Source organism: Lissotriton vulgaris, chromosome 7, assembly GCF_964263255.1.
Source record: "Lissotriton vulgaris chromosome 7, aLisVul1.2, whole genome shotgun sequence".
Lineage (NCBI taxonomy): Eukaryota > Metazoa > Chordata > Amphibia > Caudata > Salamandridae > Lissotriton > Lissotriton vulgaris.
The window spans coordinates 599646658-599671618 of NC_141695.1; the positions used below are offsets into that span (position 1 = coordinate 599646658).

General features: G+C 45.7%; 1 protein-coding gene across 1 annotated transcript in view; it reads left to right on the forward strand.

The window, feature by feature from the left end:
- The window catches only part of EVPL (envoplakin), a 150023-nt gene extending 125107 nt beyond the window's left edge, over window positions 1-24916 (forward strand). Inside the window, exons 16-22 of the mRNA XM_086930714.1 lie at window positions 2873-3011; window positions 5482-5675; window positions 6092-6242; window positions 13361-13444; window positions 13563-13673; window positions 16287-16379; window positions 20683-24916. Coding sequence (XP_086786840.1) covers window positions 2873-3011; window positions 5482-5675; window positions 6092-6242; window positions 13361-13444; window positions 13563-13673; window positions 16287-16379; window positions 20683-24129 — 4219 coding nt within the window. The 3' untranslated portion in view covers window positions 24130-24916. The remainder of the gene's footprint in view (window positions 1-2872; window positions 3012-5481; window positions 5676-6091; window positions 6243-13360; window positions 13445-13562; window positions 13674-16286; window positions 16380-20682) is intronic.
- Window positions 24917-24961: the final 45 nt, after the last annotated feature.

Below are 24961 nucleotides of genomic sequence, written 5' to 3' on the forward strand. Positions count from 1 at the left end.
GCAGAAACAGTCAGGCAGTGAGAACTGATCAACAGGACATCTACATGACCTTGTATGAGCACAGAAAGAGGCTGACAAGAGAATGCAGATGACAGGCACAGAGACTTTAACATCAGGATGCACAAAACTGGGGCAGAGGAGAACTTTGAATGGAACAAAGATACTCCCTATTTTTATTCGCTTGCTTGCTTACGTTCCAAACATTTGGGAATTTTGAAAGTAAACAAATCCAGGGAACACAATTTGATGTTGTTTGTTTGCTTTCATTTGGCATCAAATTTATAAAAACTGGCATGTGTTTTCTCCAGCGAATATGCAGATTTCATGGGTTGTGCCTACGATCTAATTTGTTTTTCTCCAGAAATGTTATACTCTTGCAACAAATCTCTACATATTTTTCAGACAATTTAGACTGCCTGTTATGACATAAGTCTGCTTTCCCACTGGCACTTGCTAAGACTCTACCAACTGGTTTATTCTCTTTTATTGGAAAGCCTTGCCTAGCAGGCAGGTTCCCCAAGCAGGTAAGTGGGCCAACGCTTCGTCAAAAAGTATGTGAGAGCAAACAAGCTATACCGACAGCAGCTAGACTCGTTTTCTTTAAACCTAATGTCAGTAGGAGGTGGGTAGGAATCAGTTTTCTAAGAGGAAAAAAAAAACATTACTTCCCAAACTTCGGCTGTATTTTAGCAGCTGAGATTTAGGAGGACCGCCCCATCTTTACAATATAGTATGCTCCCAATCCAGCCTCTTCAGCCACAATCCACCCTTCTTCTGGTTTGGACAATCGATACTGAAGCCCAATATTACTACTCTGCCGTGCTACCAGGAACATTAAGGCTAAGGATGGGCAGAAAGCTCATACAGACCAACGGCAATAATGGGCTTTCACAGATTGGACAGTGAACAAAATGGTTTAAATGACACAGAGCATTGTGGTCGGTCTGTTCACCAGCATCCGCATTGTTCACGCTGTTTTGCACAGATTTTGAGAAATTTTAAGGAAACGGCCAAAACCCCAAACCTTGAGGGCGGCTCCTCTCACTGCTTTCTGAATCCAGCACTGCCTAAAGATCTTTCCACCTCCCCGGGACAAAAAATACTCTCTCTAGGGCTGCCAGTGTCTTTTTCTGAAAAAAACGTTGCACTTAAATTTAGACATAACAAAAGTGGTCTCCTTTTGGAGAGTAAATGTAAATGTATAGGCATTTATATAGCGCACTACTTACCCGGAGGGTCCCAAGGCACTTCGACCGCTGCGAAACCCTTCCTGGCTTCCCTGAGAGATGGTCCCTTAATGGGTATCTCCAGGGTGAGACCAGGCATCCCCGGCGGTCTGGTGGGGCCGTTAGTGAAGATGAGGCAAGCTAATGCCCAGAGTTGCCGAGTGTGATGGCTGATCAGACTGGCCACCGAGGCGAGAGAATTATCGAGTCCGCTGACCCTGGTCCAGAAACCTGCCGCGCCAAAACAACATTTAAGTGGTCAACCAATGAAAAAGAAGTCGAGAACCCCAAGGAGTATTATTACTTTGGCACGCCATTCGGAGAATTGTGCAGCTGAAATCCAATCTCTATAGAAATGCCCAGGGAGCACAACAAAATGTAAACTCGTTCCTGAGGTTTTTATATAAATTTGGAGGGCAAGTTAGTAAATTGTGCTTAAAATTCCCTGATGCAAAAATTTAATCTGCAAGTTCATACATCAATGAGATATTGCCCTGTTGCCCCCTAGATGCCTTAATAAAAGTGCACAATAGATACTTCAGGTCAATGTTAAGGGTACCTTGTTGTAAGCTACTGCACACTACAGCTAGAAGCAGGAAAGCATTCCTTAGTAAATCCAGTATTTTGTAAAGCGTGAACAGCTACCCGAAGGCATCCCAATGCTGGGGGCCGTCTGGAAGATTAAGCAAGCTATGGCCCAGAGTCACATGGTGCTGTGCTGACCTGCCGCTGGTCATCGAACCGTGAGCCCCAGATTACAGCGTCAGTCGCACTGGCTGTGGCGTCACACCTCTTTCCTGTTCAAAGCAAGTCTACTGAAGGCAGCATTATTTAAAAAAATTCACTGGGCAAACCTCAAATGAAAAATAAATCTATTAAACATGTAATAAAGGAGATGGGACATGCCAAGAATTGCACAATACAGCACTCTTTGAAATTGTATGAAACTGACCCGTGTTCCTTAGCACAAATGGGTAAAATATGCAGGGCCTTATATTTACAACATGTCTGGATGATGCCAGGCAAATATACGTAGTGGCATGTTTGTGCGATGCTAAGAAAGATTTAGGATTGCGCAACAGCAAGCGGTGGCTTGTTTGAGTTTAATAATCAAGGCAGACCCTTAAGTACAATTCTGTTCATGTAAACGTGTTTAATTTTCACAAAAACTACTACGAATAGAAATATTACACATGTTTTTTGCCCATTGTCTGCAGCCACCCCTTTTTGGCAATAGTATTTCACACAAAGCTAAAGTCTGCTACTGATTTTATCACTGAAATATCAGTGCCCCAACTTGCTCCATTCTGGTGGGGTGGAGTCACCTTTCTTTCAATCCCAGCCTTCATAGGTTCTGTTCCTCACTCTTGCCACTAATTGCTAATAGGTCTGGGGCCTATCGGATGCACTCTGACCATTATGAAAGTCTGCTCTGGAGGCAGGAGTGTCTGGGGCAGGGTCTGTCTTTTTAGGCTCGGCTCAAGCCCATGTGGGGTGGGGAAGTCCTATGCATATATTTAGCTTAGATACATAAAATACAGTGAATTTGATGGAAAGAGGGTCACTGTTGAGTTCCAATTATGGTGCCTCAAAACAAAGTAAGCTTGACAGCTAGTTCTTTAGAATCTTTCTCCTCTGCTTTTTAGAGCAAAGGCTGCCTTGAATCTGGAGAAAAAGATCAAAATCATGGACGAGACACTGACCACCTTCGAGAGTGACCTGGCCAAGGATGCGGTTATTCCCTCTTCTCCCAATGCTCTTCAGGAGCGGACTGCAGAGATTAAGGTATGTCACCTGTTGAACAGGGGTCTCGGATGTGTGGGATGAAACTGCATAGAGAGGGGCTACTGAACCCAACACCCTTCTTGACATCCATAGGCTTCCAAAATCATTATCACCTCTACTGACGATTGCTGTGTTCAGAGCCCTTTCAGAGATTGCCAAGCAAACGCTTATAATACATGGCCAATCCCGGAATCCATTTACGTTCTGTTGATATAATCTATTCTAGAAGGTGGTTATGATCCAACAACCTTCCTCCTACTATACTGCATCGCCCCTGTGCCAAAAAAATACTTTGATTTATGACCATTGAATACTTATCATCCTCAGCGTTATTCAACTGCTGGTCCACATTGCATGTCCCTGTTCGACTCCTCCTCAAAGCTGCTTGTGCTCTGGATTACTTTTCTATATGTACTTGTGTGTCCTGACATGCCTCAACCCACAGTCCATGCCCCTTCCTTCGCACAATCTGGTAATCAATTGGCTGCAATCTATCAATCTTTAGTCAACCTATCTGGTCACATCACCAGTCCTTAACCCTTCACCCGCTAGCAATGACATGTAACTCCCTCTGATTCCAACCCTCCAGCTGGGTAATGCATGTAAGGGTTTCTTCTGAGAACACTGTAGCAGCTGTAGCCCTCTGCCGCCTGTCCCTATCTTTTATTGTGTCTCAGCGCCAGGATGCCCGTAGGTTTACAGTGCGCTTTATAAATATTAAATACATACATACAAGGCTAAACTCACTAACCAAAAACCACAAAATCAACCAGTAGCCTTGGGTTCTGAAAATGAGGTTTATATGCACTACATTTGCCAAAAAGCCTTACATTTACCCGCAGTCCTGTATATCCAGTTGTTGACACAGTGGATAATATGGCCTTCTTATGTGCTGTACCCAATCGCCATAGACAAGGCGGCGATTTCTCACAGCATCACAGACAGGCCCAGCCATTATTCATGCACTCTCTCTCACTGTCCCACCCTCCCTGGTCTCCCTCTTGCCCTGTTAAATCAGCAGTAAAAACATAAATCATTCTGCTCTGAGGTGCGAGGGGGGAAGTAGACTATTCAGTGAGTGATGGGATTCTGATCTTCGTGCCCTTTATAAAATTACAAATTTCCTTTAAGCAGGCTTTAGGAACATTCTCATCCATGCTGAAAGCAGTTCAAAAGTTAGCTGTGCCTGCCGTGTCAGTCTCGCGGGAACAGCCTGTGCTCTCTGCTTGTGTGCGGAATCTTGCACTTGTGCTGCCTGTGTGGTGTGAGAGAGAGAGAGAGAGAGAGAGAGAGAGAGAGAGAAGCTACTGCTGCTGATTGGGGTGTGAGGGAGAGAAGCTGGTATTATTCCCACCCGTTTTCTGTGTTGTGGGCGAGGAGGTATGCAATGCTGGTGCAGTGAGTGTGTGTGTTGTGTGTATGTATGTAAGATCAAGCTCGCATTGTTGTTGTTCGTTTTCCATGTTGTGTAGGGGAGGCTTACACTGCTGCTACATCACTGTATGTGTGTGTGTAAGAGAGCAGGTTGCATTGCTCTCTGTTATTTTGTTGCTGCTCATTATAGTGCCAATATTGGCAACAATCTCCATCCCTCCCAATGCAATATCCTGGAGAAATAAACAGACAAGACACCTTCTTTGTGGAGTAAATTGCTGCAGGTTTATTTGCATAATAAATATGCCAACATGGTGGGTTATCTTATGGGTGATCCCAGGGCAGGCAGCCCCTCGCCGCCTGCCCACCCGATGAGCCGATTTACACCGTGGCCTCGGTTTTGTGTGTGTGAGTGTGTGCGCGCGCAAGGGAGAGAGGCTTACACTAGCTGCTGCTCCTTGTACGTGTGACAGAATTTTGAATGGATTCTGTTATGAAAACCTCATCAGAAATAGTAAATGCTAAATAAATTCGATTTGATGTAATAAAGTACAGCCTTTGTTGGATTGTGAAGGAAGTTGCTGCCTGTTGGTGGACAGTGTGTATATGGTGAGAGAGTTCACACTGCTGCGAGTTTTACACTGTTAATCATAGCTGGAAGGGATAACGTGTGTGTGTGTGTGTGTGTCTAACACATAGTTCTACTGTCAGTTCTTTATCTGTTGTACGTTCCGTTTCTGACACTACCTATATCTCTATTGTATAGTTTTGTATGTATGTATGTATTGCACATTTGTATAGCGCGAACTGTCACCCAGAGGGTATCCTGGCGCTTTGACTCTACTGAACCAGATACACAGTCACACCATTACACTGTTTTTATGTGAGATAAGTGCTTTAACTGCTGCTCCAGCCCAAACATTTATTTTGGCATACTTCTCTTTCCAAGGTGTTCCACCTCACACTCGTTCGCTCCCCCTTTGCGGCCTTTTACCCCTCTAAAGCTTCGCCATCTGTCCCCTCCCCCCCCTTTGGGCTCCCTGCCCCGCTAGCTGTCACCCCTGGCTGTTTGTGACGCCCCTCCCTGTGTTCTCAGGCCATGAAGCGCAGACTGGTGGACAAGCAGGATGACCTGCTGAAGGTGAACCGCAGCCTGAAGGACACGGAGATGGCGTGCAGCACCCTGCAGAACAACTTCCAGGAGTACAGCCCCGACCTGCCCCGGCAGAGGGTCGAGGTGCAGCGGCTGAACGATCGCTACCATGCTGTGGCTGACCAGCTGGACCAAAGGTGAGAGGACCGGTGGAGTGGCTATCAATAGTGCAGCAGGTACAGTGTCCCTGGGGACAAGGGAAGCGAGGGCCTATTTTTTTCTTTGTTTTTACCAAACCAAGGGTTTTGGGGGTCAATTATTTTTTTAGCATTAAGGCCCAAAGCACCCGTGTGAACCTGGAGTGTTCCTATTGCAGCAAAACCAAGATTAATATGCCTCTGGCTGGTTCTTGTCTGAGATGGTATGGTGGACAAAACAACTATGGACTGGGATGTGACACCAACTCATTACCAATGGCTGAGATTAATTGATTCACACATTCAATCTATCACTTTTTTGCTTTCCCCATGGCTGGTTTGCTCATCTGCTACTGGCATGAGAGTCTCTTGATGTATTTGCTTGCATAATCAGCTCCATGCTTTCCTCTCTGAAGGGAAAAGATCCTGAGGGACACCAACCTCAGTTACCAGCAGTTCACATCCTCCAGCGACAACCTGGACAAGTGGCTCAGCAGCCTGCCTAAGAACAAGGTGAACCCCGAGGATGGCCCCAGCCAGATCAACTACAAGCTTCAGTCAGTGAAGGTGAGTCACGAGGGCCAGAAGACAGCGTGGGTAGGCATAGCCTGCTGTTTAAGAGGAAGTGTGGATTTTGTGGATTTGTGGAGCGAGAATCCACCTTCAAAAGCAATGGAACACTCGGCACAGACATATAATCCAACATGTCTACCACTGGGGTGTGCAGGGGCTGCTTGTGTGTCCAATGCCGGGTTACATAGGGAGACAGGGAAAGCTGGCGAGTAGCTGTATTGTGCTAGTTCGTGGCATGGCTGTAGCCACTGAAAATTACACATTCCACATTCAAGGATGGAGGTGATAATTGATGATTGTGCAGTACACATTCTTATTTATCATAACCGATCAATACAAATTTGTGGAACAATATGCATTGTATAATGTACTGTTTTTTTTTTAGAGTCAATGAAATTAAGATTGACCATCTGAATTGTGAGTGTATTAGATTTTGTGCAAGTACGCTAGAATGTTCGGCAGATGCTGTCTGAAAAGCCATTTTTAGCTCCTTCTTGAATTTCAGGGAGGATGGATAAGACTATGAAGGATGGGCAGTGAGTCCAAAAGTGTTGAAACATACATTGAGCAAGTTGTGTTGCTAACTTTCTCTTTGTAGAACAGAGGCTGTTATATTTTACAAAGGTTTGTTCTCCAGAGTTGAAAAGTTTATTGGCGAATTATGGCCTGTCATTCTATAGACTTGTATAGTATGGTCTGTCATTGAATAGTATGGCATGGTATTAATAGTATGGTATGCTATGGCCTGTCATTGTATTGCATAGTAAGGCCTGTCATTATATAACATGTTATGGCCTCTCATACTATAGTATGGCGTGGCATGGTATGTCCTGCAATCGTATGGTATGGTTTGATAGGGTATGGTGCGGATCGTCATTGTAAAGTATGGTACGGCCTGTCATTGTATTGCAGGGTATGGTGTGGCTTGTTAGTGTATATTGTATTATGGCGAGGCATGGAATCTACTGTCATTGTATAGGATGGTATGTTTCTGTTTTATATGTCTTTTATTTTGAGATATGACGATTTTCTTGCTCAGAGAGGTACGGGGTTCAAAAAACCTAGTGTTAGGCCACATTTCCAAACCCCAGAAGCATTTAAGAAGAATGTGACTATTTATACTGTGCATCTCCTCCCCTGCCACATTCAGAGTTGCCTTGATTACTTTTTACTTAGTACCAGCTTGTTTTCTCCATGAACCCCTCGAGTGGGGTTGGTGGGGGTGACGAGGATGGGCAAATTAACCAGGGCAAAGAACATAGTTAGCCTTTCCCTTTCACCTGTATGACGAACTCATGCTTCTAGCAACTATAAATGTTTTTTCTGAAGCTGTAACTTTGCCTTTGTTTTCAGCAGTCTGTTTTCTAACAAGCCTGTCATAGACAGGAATGTAATGACATTAAAAGATGTATTGAGTACTAAATATTACAAAAGCATCTGCTGCTAGAAAAACGTATTCCTGTAATTGAGCCGTATGGAAATGTTTCCAAGATTTGGTGAGAAGTCATACAACAGAGAACAATTGTCTACGTTAGAAAAAACACAGAAGTAAATATAGTTACATTTTGGTTTTTGCCGCATCTGAGTTAACCACTGAGGGTTTGTAGTTTACATGTGACTCAGGTTTGGGGAAACAGTGAATGTAACCTTGGTAGGATGAAAAGATCGACTCAGTCCTGCCAAATTAGAACAAACCTAAGATTTGCAAACATAAATCTGTATTGAGCCACAGAGCAAACCTACCACACCAGCTAGAGCAAGGTTAGTACCCAAGTTACATAACTTACGTTACCTAGATAACACTTATTTTGTCAGGATGTATAAACATTCTAGATAGATTTTGGATGAGATTTACACTCCCCCGAGATGTTTGGATCAATTTGAATGTTGTTTCAAAGTTTGTTTATTGTGCACGTGACAGGAAAGATAGGAAAGTTTAGCCTTTACAGGGCAGTACGTGCAAAGCACGCCGCCCCGCTCCCGCCACCCAGCTGCTCCTCCCTCCCGGCTCCTCACTTATGTCGCCCACGCGAATGCGCAGCGGTCACGCGCAGCGGGCGCGCCGATTGTGCGCCGATGGCGCGCCAAAGGCAAGCACGTCTGCGCCCGTCCGCGCCTGGCCCGCGCCCAGCGCCAGAACCCTGGCCGCCGCAGAGGCCAACCCATCCGCCGGACCTACGACGCCGCAACACTCAACACCGGCCGAACCCCCGGATGCTACCGAGCCACCCCGAGACGCACCCACGGACCCTTCTGCTGCCGATCCTGCAACTTCTCCTGCATCCGGACCTGCACCGCACCCGCCAAGACGATCACCAGCAGTAACCACCTGAAGTGCATCCTGCTCAACACCCGCTCCGTCCACAGACACGCCGTGGAATTCTGGAACCTCCTCGACACCACATCTCCAGACGTCGCCTTCCTGACAGAAACCTGGATGAACGCCTCCTCAGCGCCCGACATCGCCATTCCGGACGGATACAAGATCACCCGGAGGGACCGCGTCAACCAAACTGGAGGAGGCATCACCATCGTCCACAAGAACACCATCCGCATCACGACCAACTCCGACGACACCCTCACGGCGGCCGAACACCTGCACTTCCAGATCCATACCGACCCCAAGACCACCCTCAGAGGCACCCTCATCTACAGACCCCCAGGACCCCGCACACAAATCAGCGAAGACATCGCTCACTTCATCAGCCCACACGCCCTTCCCTCCGCCGACTACATCCTCCTCGGGGACCTCAACTTCCACCTGGAGAACAACAACGACCGCAACACCACCACCCTGCTGGACAACCTCGCCAACCTCGGACTCAAGCAACTGGTCAACACCCCCACCCACTACGCCGGCCACACGCTTGATCCAGTCTTCTCATCCAGCAAGCACATCACCTTCAGCCACTCCACAGGACTTCACTGGACCGACCACAGCTGCGTCCACTTCAGCTTCAGAAGAACCACGACCCACCACCACCCACAACAGGTTCCTCACAGGAGCTGGAGCAAGATCACCGCCGATCAGCTCACCACCTCCCTCAGTCAGAACCCACCCGCCAGCACAACGGACCCCACCGAAGCAGCACGCAACCTCATGAAGTGGCTGTCCGACTGCGCTGACCCCCTTGCGCCACTAAAGAACCCTACCAGCAGACCCAGAAGCAAGAAAGCCTCCTGGTTCACCGACGAACTCAAGGACTCCAAGAAAAACTGCCGCACCCTCGAGAAAGCCTGGCTCCTCGACCAGACCACAGACAACATGACCGCCCTCAAACACGCCACCCGCAAGCACCACCAGCTTATCCGCACTACCAAGAAGAAATCACTGAAGGAACGACTGGACAACAACACCCACGACAGCAAGGAACTCTTCAGCATCGTCAAGGAGTTCTCCAACCCCAGCACCAGCAACAACGACATCACTCCTTCACAAGACCTCTGCGACTCTCTCGACTCGTTCTTCCACCGCAAGATCGCCGACATCCACAACAGCTTCGGCGCACCATCAACGCACCCAACCATCGAACCAACGCCCCCCACCACCACCCTCCGCACCTGGACCACGGTGACCACCGAAGACACTCCCTTTCCCTGCCAAAGTCATCGAGAAGACAGTCAACAGACAGCTTGCAGCCATTCTCGAGACGAACGGATCCCTCGACCCCTCGCAGTATGGTTTTCGAGCCAACCACAGCACCGAGACCGCCCTCATCGCAGCCACCGACGACATCAGAACCCTGCTCGACAACGGGGAAACAGCGGCCCTCATCCTCCTGGACCTCTCTGCAGCATTCGACACCGTCTGCCACCGCACCCTAGTTCAACGCCTCAGCAACATCGGTATCCAAGAGAAGGCACTGGAGTGGATCATCTCATTCCTCACCGGAAGAACACAGAGAGTCCGCCTCCCCCTGTTTCGATCCGTGGCCACCGAAGTCATCTGCGGCGAACCGCAAGGATCATCACTCAGTCCCACCCTCTTCAACATCTACATGAGACCTCTTGCAGCCATCGCACGCCAGCACAACCTCAACATTATCTCCTACGCCGACGACACCCAACTGATCCTCTCCCTCACCAGAGACCCCGCCACCGCCAGAACGAGCCTACACGAAGGGATAAAAGACGTCGCCGAATGGATGAAGAACAGCCGCCTGAAACTGAACTCAGACAAGACGGAAGACCTCGTCCTGGGACCATCGGCCTCCGCCTGGGATGACTCCTGGTGGCCCCTCATCCTGGGCGCCACCCCCAAGCCAACAGACCACGCACGCAACCTGGGCTTCATCCTGGACTCCTCCCTCTCGATGACCAGACAAGTCAACACCGTCTCCTCATCATGCTTCAACACCCTACGCATGCTCCGCAAGATCTTCCGATGGATCCCGACCGAAACCAGGAAGACGGTCACCCAGGCACTCGTCACCAGCCGACTGGACTATGGAAACGCCCTCTACACCAGAACCACAGCCAAGCTACAGAAAAGACTCCAACGCATCCAGAACGCCTCCGCCCGACTCATCCTGAACATCCCCCGACGCAGCCACATCTCCGGCCACCTGAAGGACCTGCACTGGCTCCCCGTCAGCAAGAGGATCATGTTCAGGCTCCTCACCCACGCACACAAATCTCTCCACGACCTGGGCCCCACGTACCTCAACGACCGCCTCACCTTCTACACGCCCACCCGCCAGCTACGTTCGACAAGCCTCGCCATTCCCCGCATCCGAAGAGCCACCGCTGGTGGCAGATCCTTCTCCTACCTGGCGGCCAAGACATGGAACTCCCTCCCAATCCATCTTCGGCTGACCCAGGACCATCTCGCCTTCAGGAGACAACTCAAGACCTGGCTGTTCGAGCAATAGCAGACAGCCTTCCCCCAAGCGCCTTGAGACCCTGCCGGGTGAGTAGCGCGCTATACAAGTGTTATGATTGATTGATTGAGCAGTAAGTGCAAACTGGACCTACGTAAGTCACTACCTAATTCGACATTACGCGGACATCGGTCATTGAGACTTATCTATTCCCTATTACATATATAAGAATATACTTGTAATATGTAAACTTACTTATGCTGAGATATGCAATGCAAATAGCTGCAGCTGAGGGATAACCCGGACTTTATGCATATTAAAGATACTAAAGAACAACGTTTGCACGGGAAAAACAACTCTACAGGTCAGTGAGACTTAGGTGTTCTGCACGCAAATAATTTGGAGTATCTTCCATACTCTGACTTTCCTAGTTACAAGTAAGACAACTAAAGCACAGAGAAATACTGTAATTTGTAACTGTGAGGCAGTGGGGAAAACACATAATTTAAGCAAAACAGCAGGATGGTAGGTTCCCCCAAAACTGGTAAAAGTTTGCAAGAGCACCAGACAGGACAACACACCTTACGCATCTAAGTCTAAAAAAAGTGCAACATTATCAAAAAGAAATCCATAAATAGTAGGTACAAAACATGCCTTCAACAAAAATAGTAGTAGTAGGCAACATCACAAAATGCTATCTCCACCGTTCAGAAACTGACTAGCACTGGCTCTCCCAGTAATGATGAAAACACTAGCAAGAAACACAGGAAAAGAACCACTAAAGGAAAAAAAACTATTTAAACAAGTATACAGGTTTTGACATTCACACACACCCGGTGCTAAAGCGAGATAAGTTCAGCTAGCAGTTTCCGACTGCCTCTTTTAAAAACTCTAGAGAGCGGCGATGGACGTGGAAGGGAGCACGGCCCGATGGACATGAAAGGGAGCACCAAATGGGCAGCAGCACATTTAAGGGATGGGTGGAAGGGGAAAGATTAAATAGTACCTCAGTCACAGCACGAGCAGTGGACAGGCCCTTAATTTAAGTTAAATCAGTCTCGCTTGATCCATGTTCCACAGAAAGGAACGGAAGTGGAGCTTGGCCTGCACTGGCCAATTAGGAAGCAGCATAGAAGAGTGATACTGAAACCAACAAATAGTAAGCAATGGCCAGGCTCTAAGCCCTTTATTGTAAACAATAACTTCTCGATCGACTTAAAAAGGAGCTCTAAGAGGAGCCGGCACATCATAAAATAGAGGCACACTGTGGGAGCTGGCTAGCTACCAGGAATGTGGTAAAATAGAAATAAAAGAAAGGCCTGTAGTTTAAACACGGCAATAGTCCTGAGGATAAAAAGTCACCGACTGCAAGGTTGTTATGGCAATCAATCTTCCATATAGGGAATGTAAGAAAGAGGAGGGGTGGTTGTTTAGTAAAGGGTTTACATAATAGATGCAACATATTTACAGACACCTGAATACAATTAAAAAACTAAAAAACAGGTCACAATATCAAACAGACAATAATGCGATTCGACTTAATTACTTCTGCAGTGTTTTGTGTAAATTTTTACGGGGCAACTTGTTACCACCTTCCAGCAGGTCTAGTGAGTAACACATTTTAGAAAAACCTGCGCTATACACACAGGAGTAAGGAGAGTGCAAGAGCAAAGATATGGCTGGATTGTAAGTAGGGTCACCAAAGATGGGCTAAACAGTCCTTAACTCCCACACCATCTAGGTCTGCATTCTTTGACATGCCTGAATGAATGCCTGATTAAAGCGGCTGTTGTCATGCAGTAGTGCCATGGGATTTCAGTCTTGATCAACACTCTTTACATGCAATATATATATATATATATACTTGCTAGTCCTTGCTCATAATTATGTCTAAATGCTTGCCTTTTGAGAGTTATGGAATACATTCCTTAATTGTTTCTAGGATGCACTTCCTAGCTCGATTTCTTAGTTATTGCTTTTAGTGATAATGTCATATGCTGTATTTTTTATTGTGCAATTTTCTCTTGATGTAATTTTTTATTTTGCACCTTTTAAAATGTCCGTAGCAACTGTTGCCCGTGTTATTCATTCTAGAGGAAAACATTACATAGACTAGATGACTGGATTGATGCTTAAAGAAGCTTTCGGCCAGATGTATGAACACATTTTCCCATAGGCACAGAATGGGAAAAACTGTTTGGTCCATCTGGCCCTTGATCTTTATGGAGCCTTTTAACTTAGGATTCGTCACCGTCCATTTCTAACCTCCACTCTTGTTTGTTTTACCTTCAGCGACAAGCGGACGATATCCAGAGGAAGGAGCATGACAAGAACACAGTTGTCAAACTCTCGCAGAACATCCAGTCTGCGCTCAATGTACGAACCTCACCACTGCCTTCTCCATTACCTGTTGCCTCTCAGTTCTTCTTCCTCTTCCCACATGTGGTCAAGAGCCTTCCTCATGCTGTGATTTGTTTTCTGCTTCTCCGCACAGGACTATGAAAGCCAGGCAGACAGATACCGCTCAACATTGGACCCTGGCCTAAGTGCTTCAGACCCCAAAAGATCCCGTATCACCCCACTGCAGGAGAGCATAGATGCTCAGGTGAGACCAGCAGGAGAGGGTAATGGGTATACAAGCTGTAGTTAAGCTCAACAGACACCAGCCATCGTTTCGCATACTGTGAGTTAAACTATGATTAGTCATGGATATGTAATATACATTCAAGAGGACTGTGTCCAAGGCAAATTTTCTGAATAGTCAACAATTACACTAGATGTCCCGACTAGATCAACTGCAGTTCTTTCTGGCTCCGCATATGTGTACTGTTAAGAGTCTGACATAATTAGGAGAGCATGGGTTAGTGTATCAGAAATCAGTTTGGCCACAGAAGATAAATATGCAGAATTCTTCACTCATACGCATTTAAGAGACCTAGCTCTACAAAAAGTTTTAGTATTTTATGTCTGAGCCTGAATTAAGGCCAAATTTATCCAGGGTAAAATAAGTCTAAGAGAATTATTTTAAAACTGCTGTACATTTAACCTTTTGTAGAGCAATGTAGGCCATTGGATGTGATGAAAAGGCGTAGGAATTTGTCCGGCCAATCCAGGTGTAGAACACCCCTTGGAGAATTTTCCCGCTTCAAGACGAGATTTACCTCTTCACCTATCTGGGGAATCGCACTTGTGGAAGACTGAAGCTTGTCTGCTTCATATCCCAGTTGCGAGGATCACAGTACTCTTTGCTTGGGGTGGCTTTTCATCTCTAGACATAAAGCCATACAGAAGATGCTGTCTGGATCACAAACACACACAGTCGACCAGCCCGATGACACGGACTACAACTTTGTTTAGCACATTTTTACATCAAACATGGTTGGCATGTTATCTGTGAGGGCTCTGCTGCCTTCCTCCATAGAAAGATAAGGTTTCTGTCACATGAACATGCCTTTTAACTCTAGGTTGTTTGGAACTGACGTTTTCAGAGCTGACCACAGATTGGGTGGTCAGCTCTTAGAAGGGTGCTGGTGAACAGTATTTAGGTGAGCCACTCGATATTGGTATCTAAATAACCTTAGAGAAGGAGGATTGAACATTGCTTAAATTCTCTTCTTGACAGTGCCATGATCGAATTTAAATATTATCTGAGATAACAACCTTCATCAGTTTTTGAAGTTCAGTCTTCGAGTGTAAAAGCAGGTGTACAAGGTAAATCCTGATGAGTTAAGAAAAACACCTAAGAAGGTACTGTAAAGACTTCAAAAGATTCAAATTCCTGCCAGGGTTCTGAATCATTTAAGAGTGCACTTGGAGGCTCAATCATTGGCAGTATGTTGAACTGGTTTAACTTCCAACTCCTGTATCAGTTGAGGCACCGGATTCACTATTACCAGTATTTTCAGTATTGGTTGCAATGTGCTTAATTTCCTCCCAATATCCTTTTGATGTCCTCCTTGTTGTAGTCTTATAGACCGCTCCAGCTGTGTGTCCATTAGACAGCCTTGTATTCCAAACTATGTCGAGCCAATTTCTGCTCAGGACTGGATGTATTTCCTGTCAATATCAGTTGGCTTGCTCCTATGTATTGTTTCTCTCCCATTCTGTGTTTGGCCCTCACTATCGATAGAAATGTCACTTGTCTTGTTCCAAGCGAAGAATCGTGAACAAGGCCACGTTTAAACACTAGTTAGCTGCATTTTTGTGCCGCCTGGTGGTCAGTAGAAAACTGCAACAGAAATGTGGAAGATTCAACAACGATCTTGACAGGCATTGAAGACTGTTTTAAACATGCATCGGCAATGCTTATTGGTCACGCTTGCTTGTAAAGACAGGTAAACCTGACCGATTGCCGTTGCCAGTGCTTGTTGTATTTTTTTCTTGTCCTTACATTTCCTTTTATGATCATACGTCTGATCAAACAAGGAAGGCCTTAACACAGAAATGTGAAGCGAAGGTGTTTATAGCCGCTTACTCACTAACTTTGTCGGTGCAAATGTTTGGTAATTCAAGAGGCTCGTATTTAATTAGGATATCCGTGCAGCTGCACCAGGTGCAGGTAGAACAGTACAGAAATAGCAAGGGCCGGGAAGGAGTGATGCTCAACCTCTGTTTTAGGGGATAAGGGCAGGCATCCTTTTTGGGGACAAACTGGGCAATTGACCTAAGACTTCAAATGCTATTAGAATGCATGCATGAGTTCAACAAGTATAACAAGTTATCCTGAGGGATGTCGTGAAGAGGTGCACCACTCTTAGAATGCCTGGAAAGAAGAGACACATGGGAATTCTCACATATACTTTAATGTATTCTGGTCCTATATTTTTGTTACTTTTTTGGAATCACATAGTCATTGTATTCTCCAATAAGTTCTTGTTTCTTTTCAAGAAAAATGGTAAAGTCGATAACATTTGTTTTCAAATACAATTTCAGGAGAGGTGCACACGGTTGAAATTGTAGACCAGGTTAATTGAGGGAAGACTAAGGGGGTGAGGAGGAAGGTAAACAGAGGGAACAGCAGTAAAATCAGTCACAGGTTGCACTTGGCTTATTCTAGTCAGACTACAGAAGTACATATTTGAGAGTCTGGATCATGAATCCCATCCAGACTTAGTATGTGGAACGTCTTGGCCTTGCTTGAATATTGATATGGCTTTGAGATACATTATTTGTGCTTCAAATGTCCGACTCCCCCATCTCTCTCTTGGTTCATCTGCAGGAAAAGGACCTGGTTAAACGCTACACAGAGGCTACAGTGGAAAGCAAGCAGCAGCTGAACCAGCTGGAGTTCGCCCAGAAGGTGCTGGACAAGGTACATTGTGCAAGTGATCAGGTGGACTCCATGGGGAATGGTTGAAGTGGATTTAAAGATAGTCTGCGATAGGACCTCCAGTGTGATTATGAACCCACCACAGGTGGACCAAGTACTGTGGTTGGTGTGAGTCTGCAGAAATTGTAGGATTCAGTGGGATGCTAAGTGTGGACCGTCATTGGAAATACCAAACCAGAGAGGGCATAGGCTTGTAGCCTGGGTAGCCACCGTTTGAACAGAAACAAGATCCTCCCAGCAACACTCCTTCACTTCTTTAGGTCTAGTTTATACGTTTGCACTAAGGGGATACACACGGAAAAATGTGTGTTTTAAATGACCACAGGTCCGTGTGTTAGGCATAAAGGTATTTTCTTGATAAGTTTAAGAACGTTGCCAAGTCACAACACGAACAATAGCGAAAACCAGACTTTGGGAGTCACTGAACAGTAACCTTCTTTCCTGGTCTCATTTAGGAATGGCTTGCCGGTAAATTAAATGTTTAGCACTATCACGTTATACGTCTGTCCTCCGTGCTGTAGCTCACTCTGCCCTAGAATAGGTGTGCTAGAATGTTAACAACTCCCGATTGAAACATTCTTGTTCAACTCTGGTGTATTCCTGTAGCCTTCTTTCTATATCATGGGTGTCTCATGCAGTTCCAGGAAGGCCAAATCCAGGCAAGATTTTCAGGTTCATCATAGAATACATGCATGAGGTACTTTTAAGATACATTAATTTGTAGTATGCCTGTACATTTTGCATGGATCCTGCCCTCCTATACTTACGTTCAATACCTCAGACCTATATTCTTTATATCCTGTTGGGAAGAACTATAATTCTCAGGTACACTTCTTGCAAGCAATTGTCTAGCCTTGCTGTACAGCTCTAAAGTGCTCTGTTTTATAGCAGTATTAATCTGTTGTAGCCACAGTCACACCCTTCTTTAGTTTCTTCAATATTGCAAGGAGTTTATGGAGCATTGCAAGAGTCCTGATTTTGGTTTTCTCTATTTTCTGTAACATCTCTGTTATATGCATATTAGAATGGGAATGAGGGACATGACAAACCTCATACCCGTCTACTCGGTAAAAACAAATCTAATCCTCTTCTCATTCTGGAATTCTTATCAGGTATAGGCTAGATTCCAGCTTTACATCTAGAAGCCTCCAACTGTTTGTACTCTTCAGTTTAACCTACTGTTACAATCTAGCAAAATGCTGTCGAGTGATTATTTCTTCTACTTATCCACTACCATGACCCTTCTTGCTGTGCTCACAATGGCATTCAGTGCATTCCCCACCAGACCATAAGACATGTGCCACACATAACTGGATTCAGTATTTCTCAGATTCGTGAGTGGCTTTGAGAATAAGATCATGCTTCGCAGGCCTGCCACAACCTTCACTGACTGCCAGTAAAACAAAGAATTCAGTGCAATTCTATCTGCCTCACAGACTTAAACAACACCTTTTTTATTTTGCAAGGGTGAGTTTGGACCAATTAGAAATTTGCTCCTTTCAGAATTCTCACGCTTCAACCATGCTAGAAGCAGAGGGAGAGTTACCAGAGCCGTGGCACCCAAGCTATGGAATGACCTCTACCTAAACTACCTTGCTATATTCCTGTTATGTTATGTTAAAGGAATTTAGTACCGCACACATACACCAATTGGTTTCTTGGCGCTCGGAGACCAGTGGAAGGACACAGGGAAGTGAATGCAGCTAGCCATGAGCGAGTCGGAACAGATATGTTTTCAAGAATTTACGGAAAGTAGAGTAGTCAGGAGTGAGACGGATTAAGAGAGGAGAGGAGTTCCAAGTGAACGGAGCAAGAAAAGAGAAACAGGCACCACCGTGCTTCTTGCGATTGAACCTAGGAGTAATCAGAAGATTGTGAGCAGAGGATCTGAGGTGTCGAGAGGGAACATAGGGGTGCAAGCAGAGAGAGATAAAGACAGGAGCAGAGGCAAAGAGAGATTTGAAAATGGTACATCCCAATTTAAAGATACAACGTTGCGCAACCGGGAGCCAGTGTAGAGTTTTTAGCATCGGGGTAACGTGTTGGTGTTTGGGCTGCTGAAAGATTAATCTGGCTGCCTGGTTTTGCACCAGTTGGAGTCGGTGGAGATGGTATGCAGGAATCCCCACGTATAGACAGTTGGCATAGTCTAAACGTGAGGTGGCCAGGGCCATGATGACAAGGGTGAGAGCCTCTGGTGATAGGAACCTTCGGATCTTCCCGATTCTGCGAAGATGATAAAAGCAGGCCGAGGTAACAGCGTTGATGTGCGGCCGCATCGAAAGGTCACTAGAGATAGTAACACCTAGGCTCTTCACAGAGTTGACTGGGCAGGGAGGGGGACCAAGGACAGGGGGCCAAAAGTTGGGAGTCCAGGGATGTGGGAGCCCGCCAATCAAAACCAGCTCTGTCTTGCTAGGATTGAGCTTCAGCTGGCTGAAGTTCATCCACTCATAGATGGTAAGCATTGTGGTTTGAAAATTGGAGCAGGAAAGAGGGGAGGGGTCGATGGGAAAAATAAGTTGCAGATCATCTGCATAGTTGAAGGTGGTGACAGAGGAGTGACGGAGACAGACAAGGAGGGGCTGCATATAAAGATTAAACAAAAGAGGGGACAAAGCAGAGCCCTGGGGAACACCACAGGAAAGTGAAATTCAGGGAGCAGAGAAGGAAGACAGGTGAACCGATTGGGAGCGGAATTGGAGAAAGGACACAATCCAGGACAGGGCCCAGCCCGAGATGCCAGCATTTCTGACATGGTCGACCAAAATGTCATGGTCGACCGTGTCAAAAGCGGCCGAGAGATCAAGTAGCACTAGGTCCTGGGCCAGGTTCTTATCAGCCCCCTGTCTCAGCATGTCCATAACCGCCACCACCACTGCCTCCGTGGAATGGGCCGGTCTAAAACCTGCCTGTTGATCATCGAGGAAATGGGTTTCCTCGATGAAAGTGCTCAGGCAGCGGGTGACGTAGGTCTCCAAGACCTTCCCCAAATAGGGGAGGAGGGAGATAGGTCGATAGTTACCCAAGATCGCAGGGTCAGAACCAGGTTTTTTAAAATAGGTACCACCACAGCGCTTTTGAAAGCATTGGGGACAGAGCCTGTAGAGAGTGATCGATTTAGAAGGTCAAGAGGAGGGCCGAGACAGGCCATAAAGGCATCTCTTAGGATTGAAGGAGGGCAACAGTCATTAGGGGAACAAGAGCCGACAGCCTGGAGTAATGAAAAAAAAGTATCCAAGGAAATAGGGGGAAATTCGTGCAGGGAGTGAGGATTCGGGGAGGGGAGGGCGCTAACCTGAGACAAGGTGGTATATTTTGGATTATGCACTCTTAAGCCTTTTTTTCACATTTCTTCTTTCAATGGCTATCTTTTGTTCTTATTTCGAAGAGGTTTCAAGGAAAGTGTGCTCAATAAATAAATAAATAAATAAAATTGAATGTCCCGCCGTGTCTCCTGCTACAACTTAAACCACCACCCAACGGAGATCATTTGCTTTTTGCAGCCTGCTTCTCACCCTGTTGCGGCCATATGAAAGGAGTTAATACAGCTCTTTTCTTTGTTTCTGCCTGCTCTACTCCTGCAATATCCAGCTCTAGGTTGGGTCCACGATCACGAAGATGTTTCAGAAATCTACCCCCAATGCAAGGAATGGCAATGCCAAGGAGGTCTCCAGTAGGATTCCCCTTCGCTCTAGTAGTCAGCGCTGCCTGAAATCTCCTTGAGTAGTCCAAGGGATATTTGTTTATCATATTTCCATGCCCCTTGGGATCCAAGGACAATGCCCATTTTTCATCTGTTAATGTAGCTGAATCTGGGAGAATAGGATGTAAGCAGTCATCTTGCATAGCAGCCTGGTTACGCCTCTCAATGTGAGATATTTCGGAAATGTAAGTCCATAACAGGTTACTAAAATCTTCAATGCCACCAATTTAACATTCTTCATTGAGGAGTTGCATTAGTATGCTTCATCATAATATATATTGAAATTGTTTGTGTAGTGGCTCTGAGTGGCATAAGATGTGTGCTAAGGTGAGACTGGAGAACCAATGGTTCTTTATTCAGACTATACTGGTGTGGTGCTTTTTGCCCCTTGGCATCAGGCAGAGTCTTTCTACTGGCCTGTTTCGCAACCTTCTCAAGCCTGTTTGTTTTATAGCCCAGGTAAGACACCCGGTATTGATGTACATTGCTTACAGACAGTCTTGCTGTTAAGCGTGCGTTAAATGAATTAACTAGCTAGACTTCTTGGTTTAATATACCCTATTTTCTGCTATTTTACAGAAAGATGTGCACGATGGTATCCCTATGGAAACACAGCATAGCCTGCGATCTGAAAACACTCTGCGGTCCTCCAGAGAATCCGAGCTCCTGTCCTCACAGCTGGAGGAGGAGAAGATAAAAGTCTCGAGTGTTCAGAAGGAGCTGGAGGAAAACCGGAAGATGCTCCTGATGCTGAAAACAAAGCGCCCTATCGAGAGGCTTGAGGAGAAGGAAGTGGTGCAGTATTACAGGGACCCCAAGAGGGAGACTGACCTAGCATCACTGAAAAACCAAATTGAGATTGAGTACAGGCAGCGTGAGAATGCACAGTCTGAAATAGAGGTTGTGAACAAAAGAATTGTTCAGCTTGAGAGCCAGAAAAAGACAGTTGAGCTTCCACTGCTAATTAAATCAGTGACACAGATTGAGAGAGACCCAAACCTTGAGAGTCAAGCCAGCAACCTGACTAAGGAGATCAAGCTACTAAAGGAAGAGAACTCCTCTCTAACCACCGACCTGGAACGCCTTAAGAGAGAGCTTTATATCCTTGAGCAGAAACAGCCCAACATTAAGGAGAAGGTAGTGGTGAAAGAGGTGGTGAAGCTAGAACGTGATCCAGAAATGCTCAAGGCTGCACGAACCCTCCAGCTGCAAACAGAAGATGAGTCATTCAGGAGAAAGGCAGCTGAAGACAACATTACAAAAATAAAAAGTCGCATAGCAGAACTAGAAAAGTTGATTGAATCTGTTGAACCAAAGATTATTGTGAAAGAAGTGAAGAAGGTGGAGCAGGATCCAGAGATGTTGAAAGAGGCTGCAAGGCTGAAGAGCCTTATTGAGGAAGAACGGACCAAAAGCGTGACCATCACTAGGGAGCTAACAGAGATACAAAGCAGTTACACAGTGATAGAGAAGAAAAAACCCAAAGTGGAGATCAAAGAAATAGTCAATGAAGTTTTCCATGTAGAACCAGAAACAGAACGAGAGATTATGCGTCTGAAAAGGGAGATCCAGGAGACCTCTAGCAAAAGGTCAAACTATGAAAGAGAGATAGATGTATCCCTGTCTCAGGTGAATGTGCTGCGGTCACAGAAGCCAGTCGTTGAGTACAAAGAGATTGTTCAAGAAGTTGTAAAGCTTGAAAAGAGCCCAGAAATCCTTAAAGAAATTGAAAGACTGAAAAGGCAGTTGAGCGATTTGGTCACTGCAAGCACGAAGGCCCAAGAACAAGTGGTTACACTCCGGTCAGAGCGTGAAGAATGGAAGAGGGAGAGATCCAAAGTTGAGACCAAAATGGTTAACAAGGAGGTTATAAGGTATGAAAAGGATCCAGCCTTGGAAAAGGAAGTTGTGTATCTCCGTGACGAGGTACGCAATGTGTCTCAGCAGAGAAGGGAGTTGGAGAATGCAGTCTACGACTTGCAAAACAAGTACATGCTGTTAGAGAGAAGAAAGCCTGAAGAAAAGGTTGTAGTACAGGAGGTGGTTCTCTTACAAAAGGATCCAAAGCTCAGAGAGGAACATAGCCGTTTAAGCAGAAGTTTAGATGAAGAGGTTAACAAAAGACGCCAAATGGAACGCACTGTGAATCAACTTCGAGCTCTGGTGGCTGAAAATGAGAAGATGTTGAATTTCCAAGAGGAGCGAAGCAAGAAACTTGCAGCAGAGCAAGAGCTGCGACAGGTAACTCTGAGGATCAAGGAAATTGAAGAAAGCCCAACTCCAGTACAAGAGAAAATAGTCATGGAAGAAGTGGTCAAAATCGAAAAAGATCCATTTCTGGAGAAATCTGCCAACACACTGCGCCAAGACCTGGACATCGAAAAGAGCAAAATCTTGAACCTGGAAAGGGAGTGTAAGAACTTGCAGATAAAAATTGATATCTTGCATAGGGAGAAGTCGATTGAGAAGACGGTCTATAAGGAAGTTATTCGGGTGGAGAAGGACCAAGTGTTGGAGAAGGAGCGCTCACAGATTCGAGAACTGTATAACAGAGAGCGAAATGCAAGACAAGATGCAGAAGATGAACTGAGACGTATCAAGGAAAAGCTTGACAGGGCTCAAGCTATGCAAAGATCAGGGTCCAAGGAGGAGGCTGATCTTCAAAAAGCAAGAAACCAAGCCCTCCAGGAGAGGGCCTCCTTGGACAGTGAGCTCAATGAGCTGGGCAGGCAGAAGCAGCAGAAGTCTGTCTTTCTGAGCAAAGAATCCCAGTTGCTTACTCAAAGAACAGAGAATGACCGGCAGAAGAAGATGCAACTTTCGCAAGAGCTCTCATCACTGGAGACAGATATCCTCCATGAAAAGGATCAGATTTATGAAAAAGAACGCAATATACGTGATCTCCAAACAAAAGTCAACCGCGAAGAACTGAATCAAGACACACACATGAGGGAGACTAATGTTTCCACTAGAATTTCAATTCTTGACCCAGATACAGGAAAAGATATGTCACCTTTTGAAGCATATCGTCGAGGTATCATAGACCGAAACCAATATATTCAGTTGCAAGAACTGGAGTGTGACTGGGAAGAAGTCAGCACCATGGGGTCCAGCGGAGAGATCTCAGTCCTTCTGGATAAGAAGAGTGGCAAAAAGTATTCTATTGAAGATGCTTTAAGGGCAAAGAAAATCACACATGAGGAATTGCAGATGTACCGGGATGGCAAGATCCCAATATCTGAATTTGCTCTTTTGGTGGCAGGAGAATCAAAGCACCCTGTCTCTATTGGGTCTATTATTGGGTCAAAGTCACCATTGTCATCACCAACAAGTCATCAAAATCAGTCCAGAACTTTCTTCTCTCAAAGTTCTAGCAAGCCTTCCCATGATGACAACTTCCCCATCAGTGGTGTTTATGACACAACCACAGACAGGAAGTTTTCTGTTAGGAACGCACTAGACAGGAACCTGCTGGATCCGATAACTGCTCAAAAGCTGCTTGAGGCACAAGCAGCAACTGGGGGCATTGTGGACATCAGCACAAAGGAACGATACTCTGCTCATAAGGCCCTTGACAAGGGACAGATCGATAATACCAGCATGCAAAAGCTGCTAACTGCACAGAAGGCCTTCACAGGAGTAGAGGACCCAGTGACTAAGAAGAGGTTGTCAGTTGGGGAAGCTGTACAGAAAGGAATGATGTCTAAGGAGAATGCCTTCCCCTACATGCAGGTCCAACACTTAACAGGCGGGCTGATCGATCCCAGGAAAACTGGCCGAATCCCAGTACCAGAGGCATTGGAGATGGGCATGATTGATAGTGACATGGCCAAAAAGCTTCAAGACGATAAAAATTATGAGAAGGATCTCACTGACCCTATCACCAAAGAAAAAATGAGTTACAAGGAAGCCATGGCACGCTGCCAGAGAGATCCATTGAGCGGCTTTCTGCTCCTACCTACAGCTTCTGACAGCTACCAGGTGCCCCTCTACCGCCCCAAATCCTCTGGTCTCATCTACAGGTAGAAATCACATTTTGGACATGAATATGTATGGGCTCTTCACCAGCCTAGGATAACATAAAGCCATGTTAACTAACTCCAAGCAAGAAATGTAGGACTTTTGTATAGTTATGGTGGGCCAAAACCTCTGAGAATTGTCTTTCTGAAGACTTCAGTCTAGCACATACCTGTGGCAAAGAGGCATATTCAAACAGCAAGTTGGTTGTTCTCTCAGCTCTGTGCCTTGCTTGCAAGTTTAATTAAAGAATATGTTCCAGTTACATTGGTTCTCCCACATCAGATCTTCAATAAATTCCCATTCTTGCAATTCTTCTGTCTGCTGAACAGTTTCAGGGCACACTTCCAAAAATGTGTAACTTTTTGTCCTACACAAGACTTTTCAAATATGAATGGTGCAAGACGGGAAGTTCTGAGTAAATCAGTGCATTTGATCGACTTCTGAACCTACATAAGGGCCTGCTACAGAAACTGGCCCAAAGAGGACTTTGGCCTACACACATTACAGTTATTTGGATTTCGGGTAGGTGCAAGGGTTTAGGGTTCAATTCAGCATTTCCAGTAATTAATGCTGCCAATCACTGTTGTTTCAGGGTAGCCGGAGAGTGTATGGAATGATTGATTTCTCTTGGGTGGGATCAGGAGTCTCTGACTTCAATAGTGCTTGGCAAGTTCTTTATATATTAAAAATGCTTTTGGTGCTAACGTCGCTGAATCCCTCTCTCACACAGTGGTAAAAAGCACTGTGAATGTGTATCTCTTTCTATGCATACAATAAACAAAACGTGCCACGATTTTTGAAAGGTCTTTTTTTTAGAAGAACTTGAGGTTAGATATCA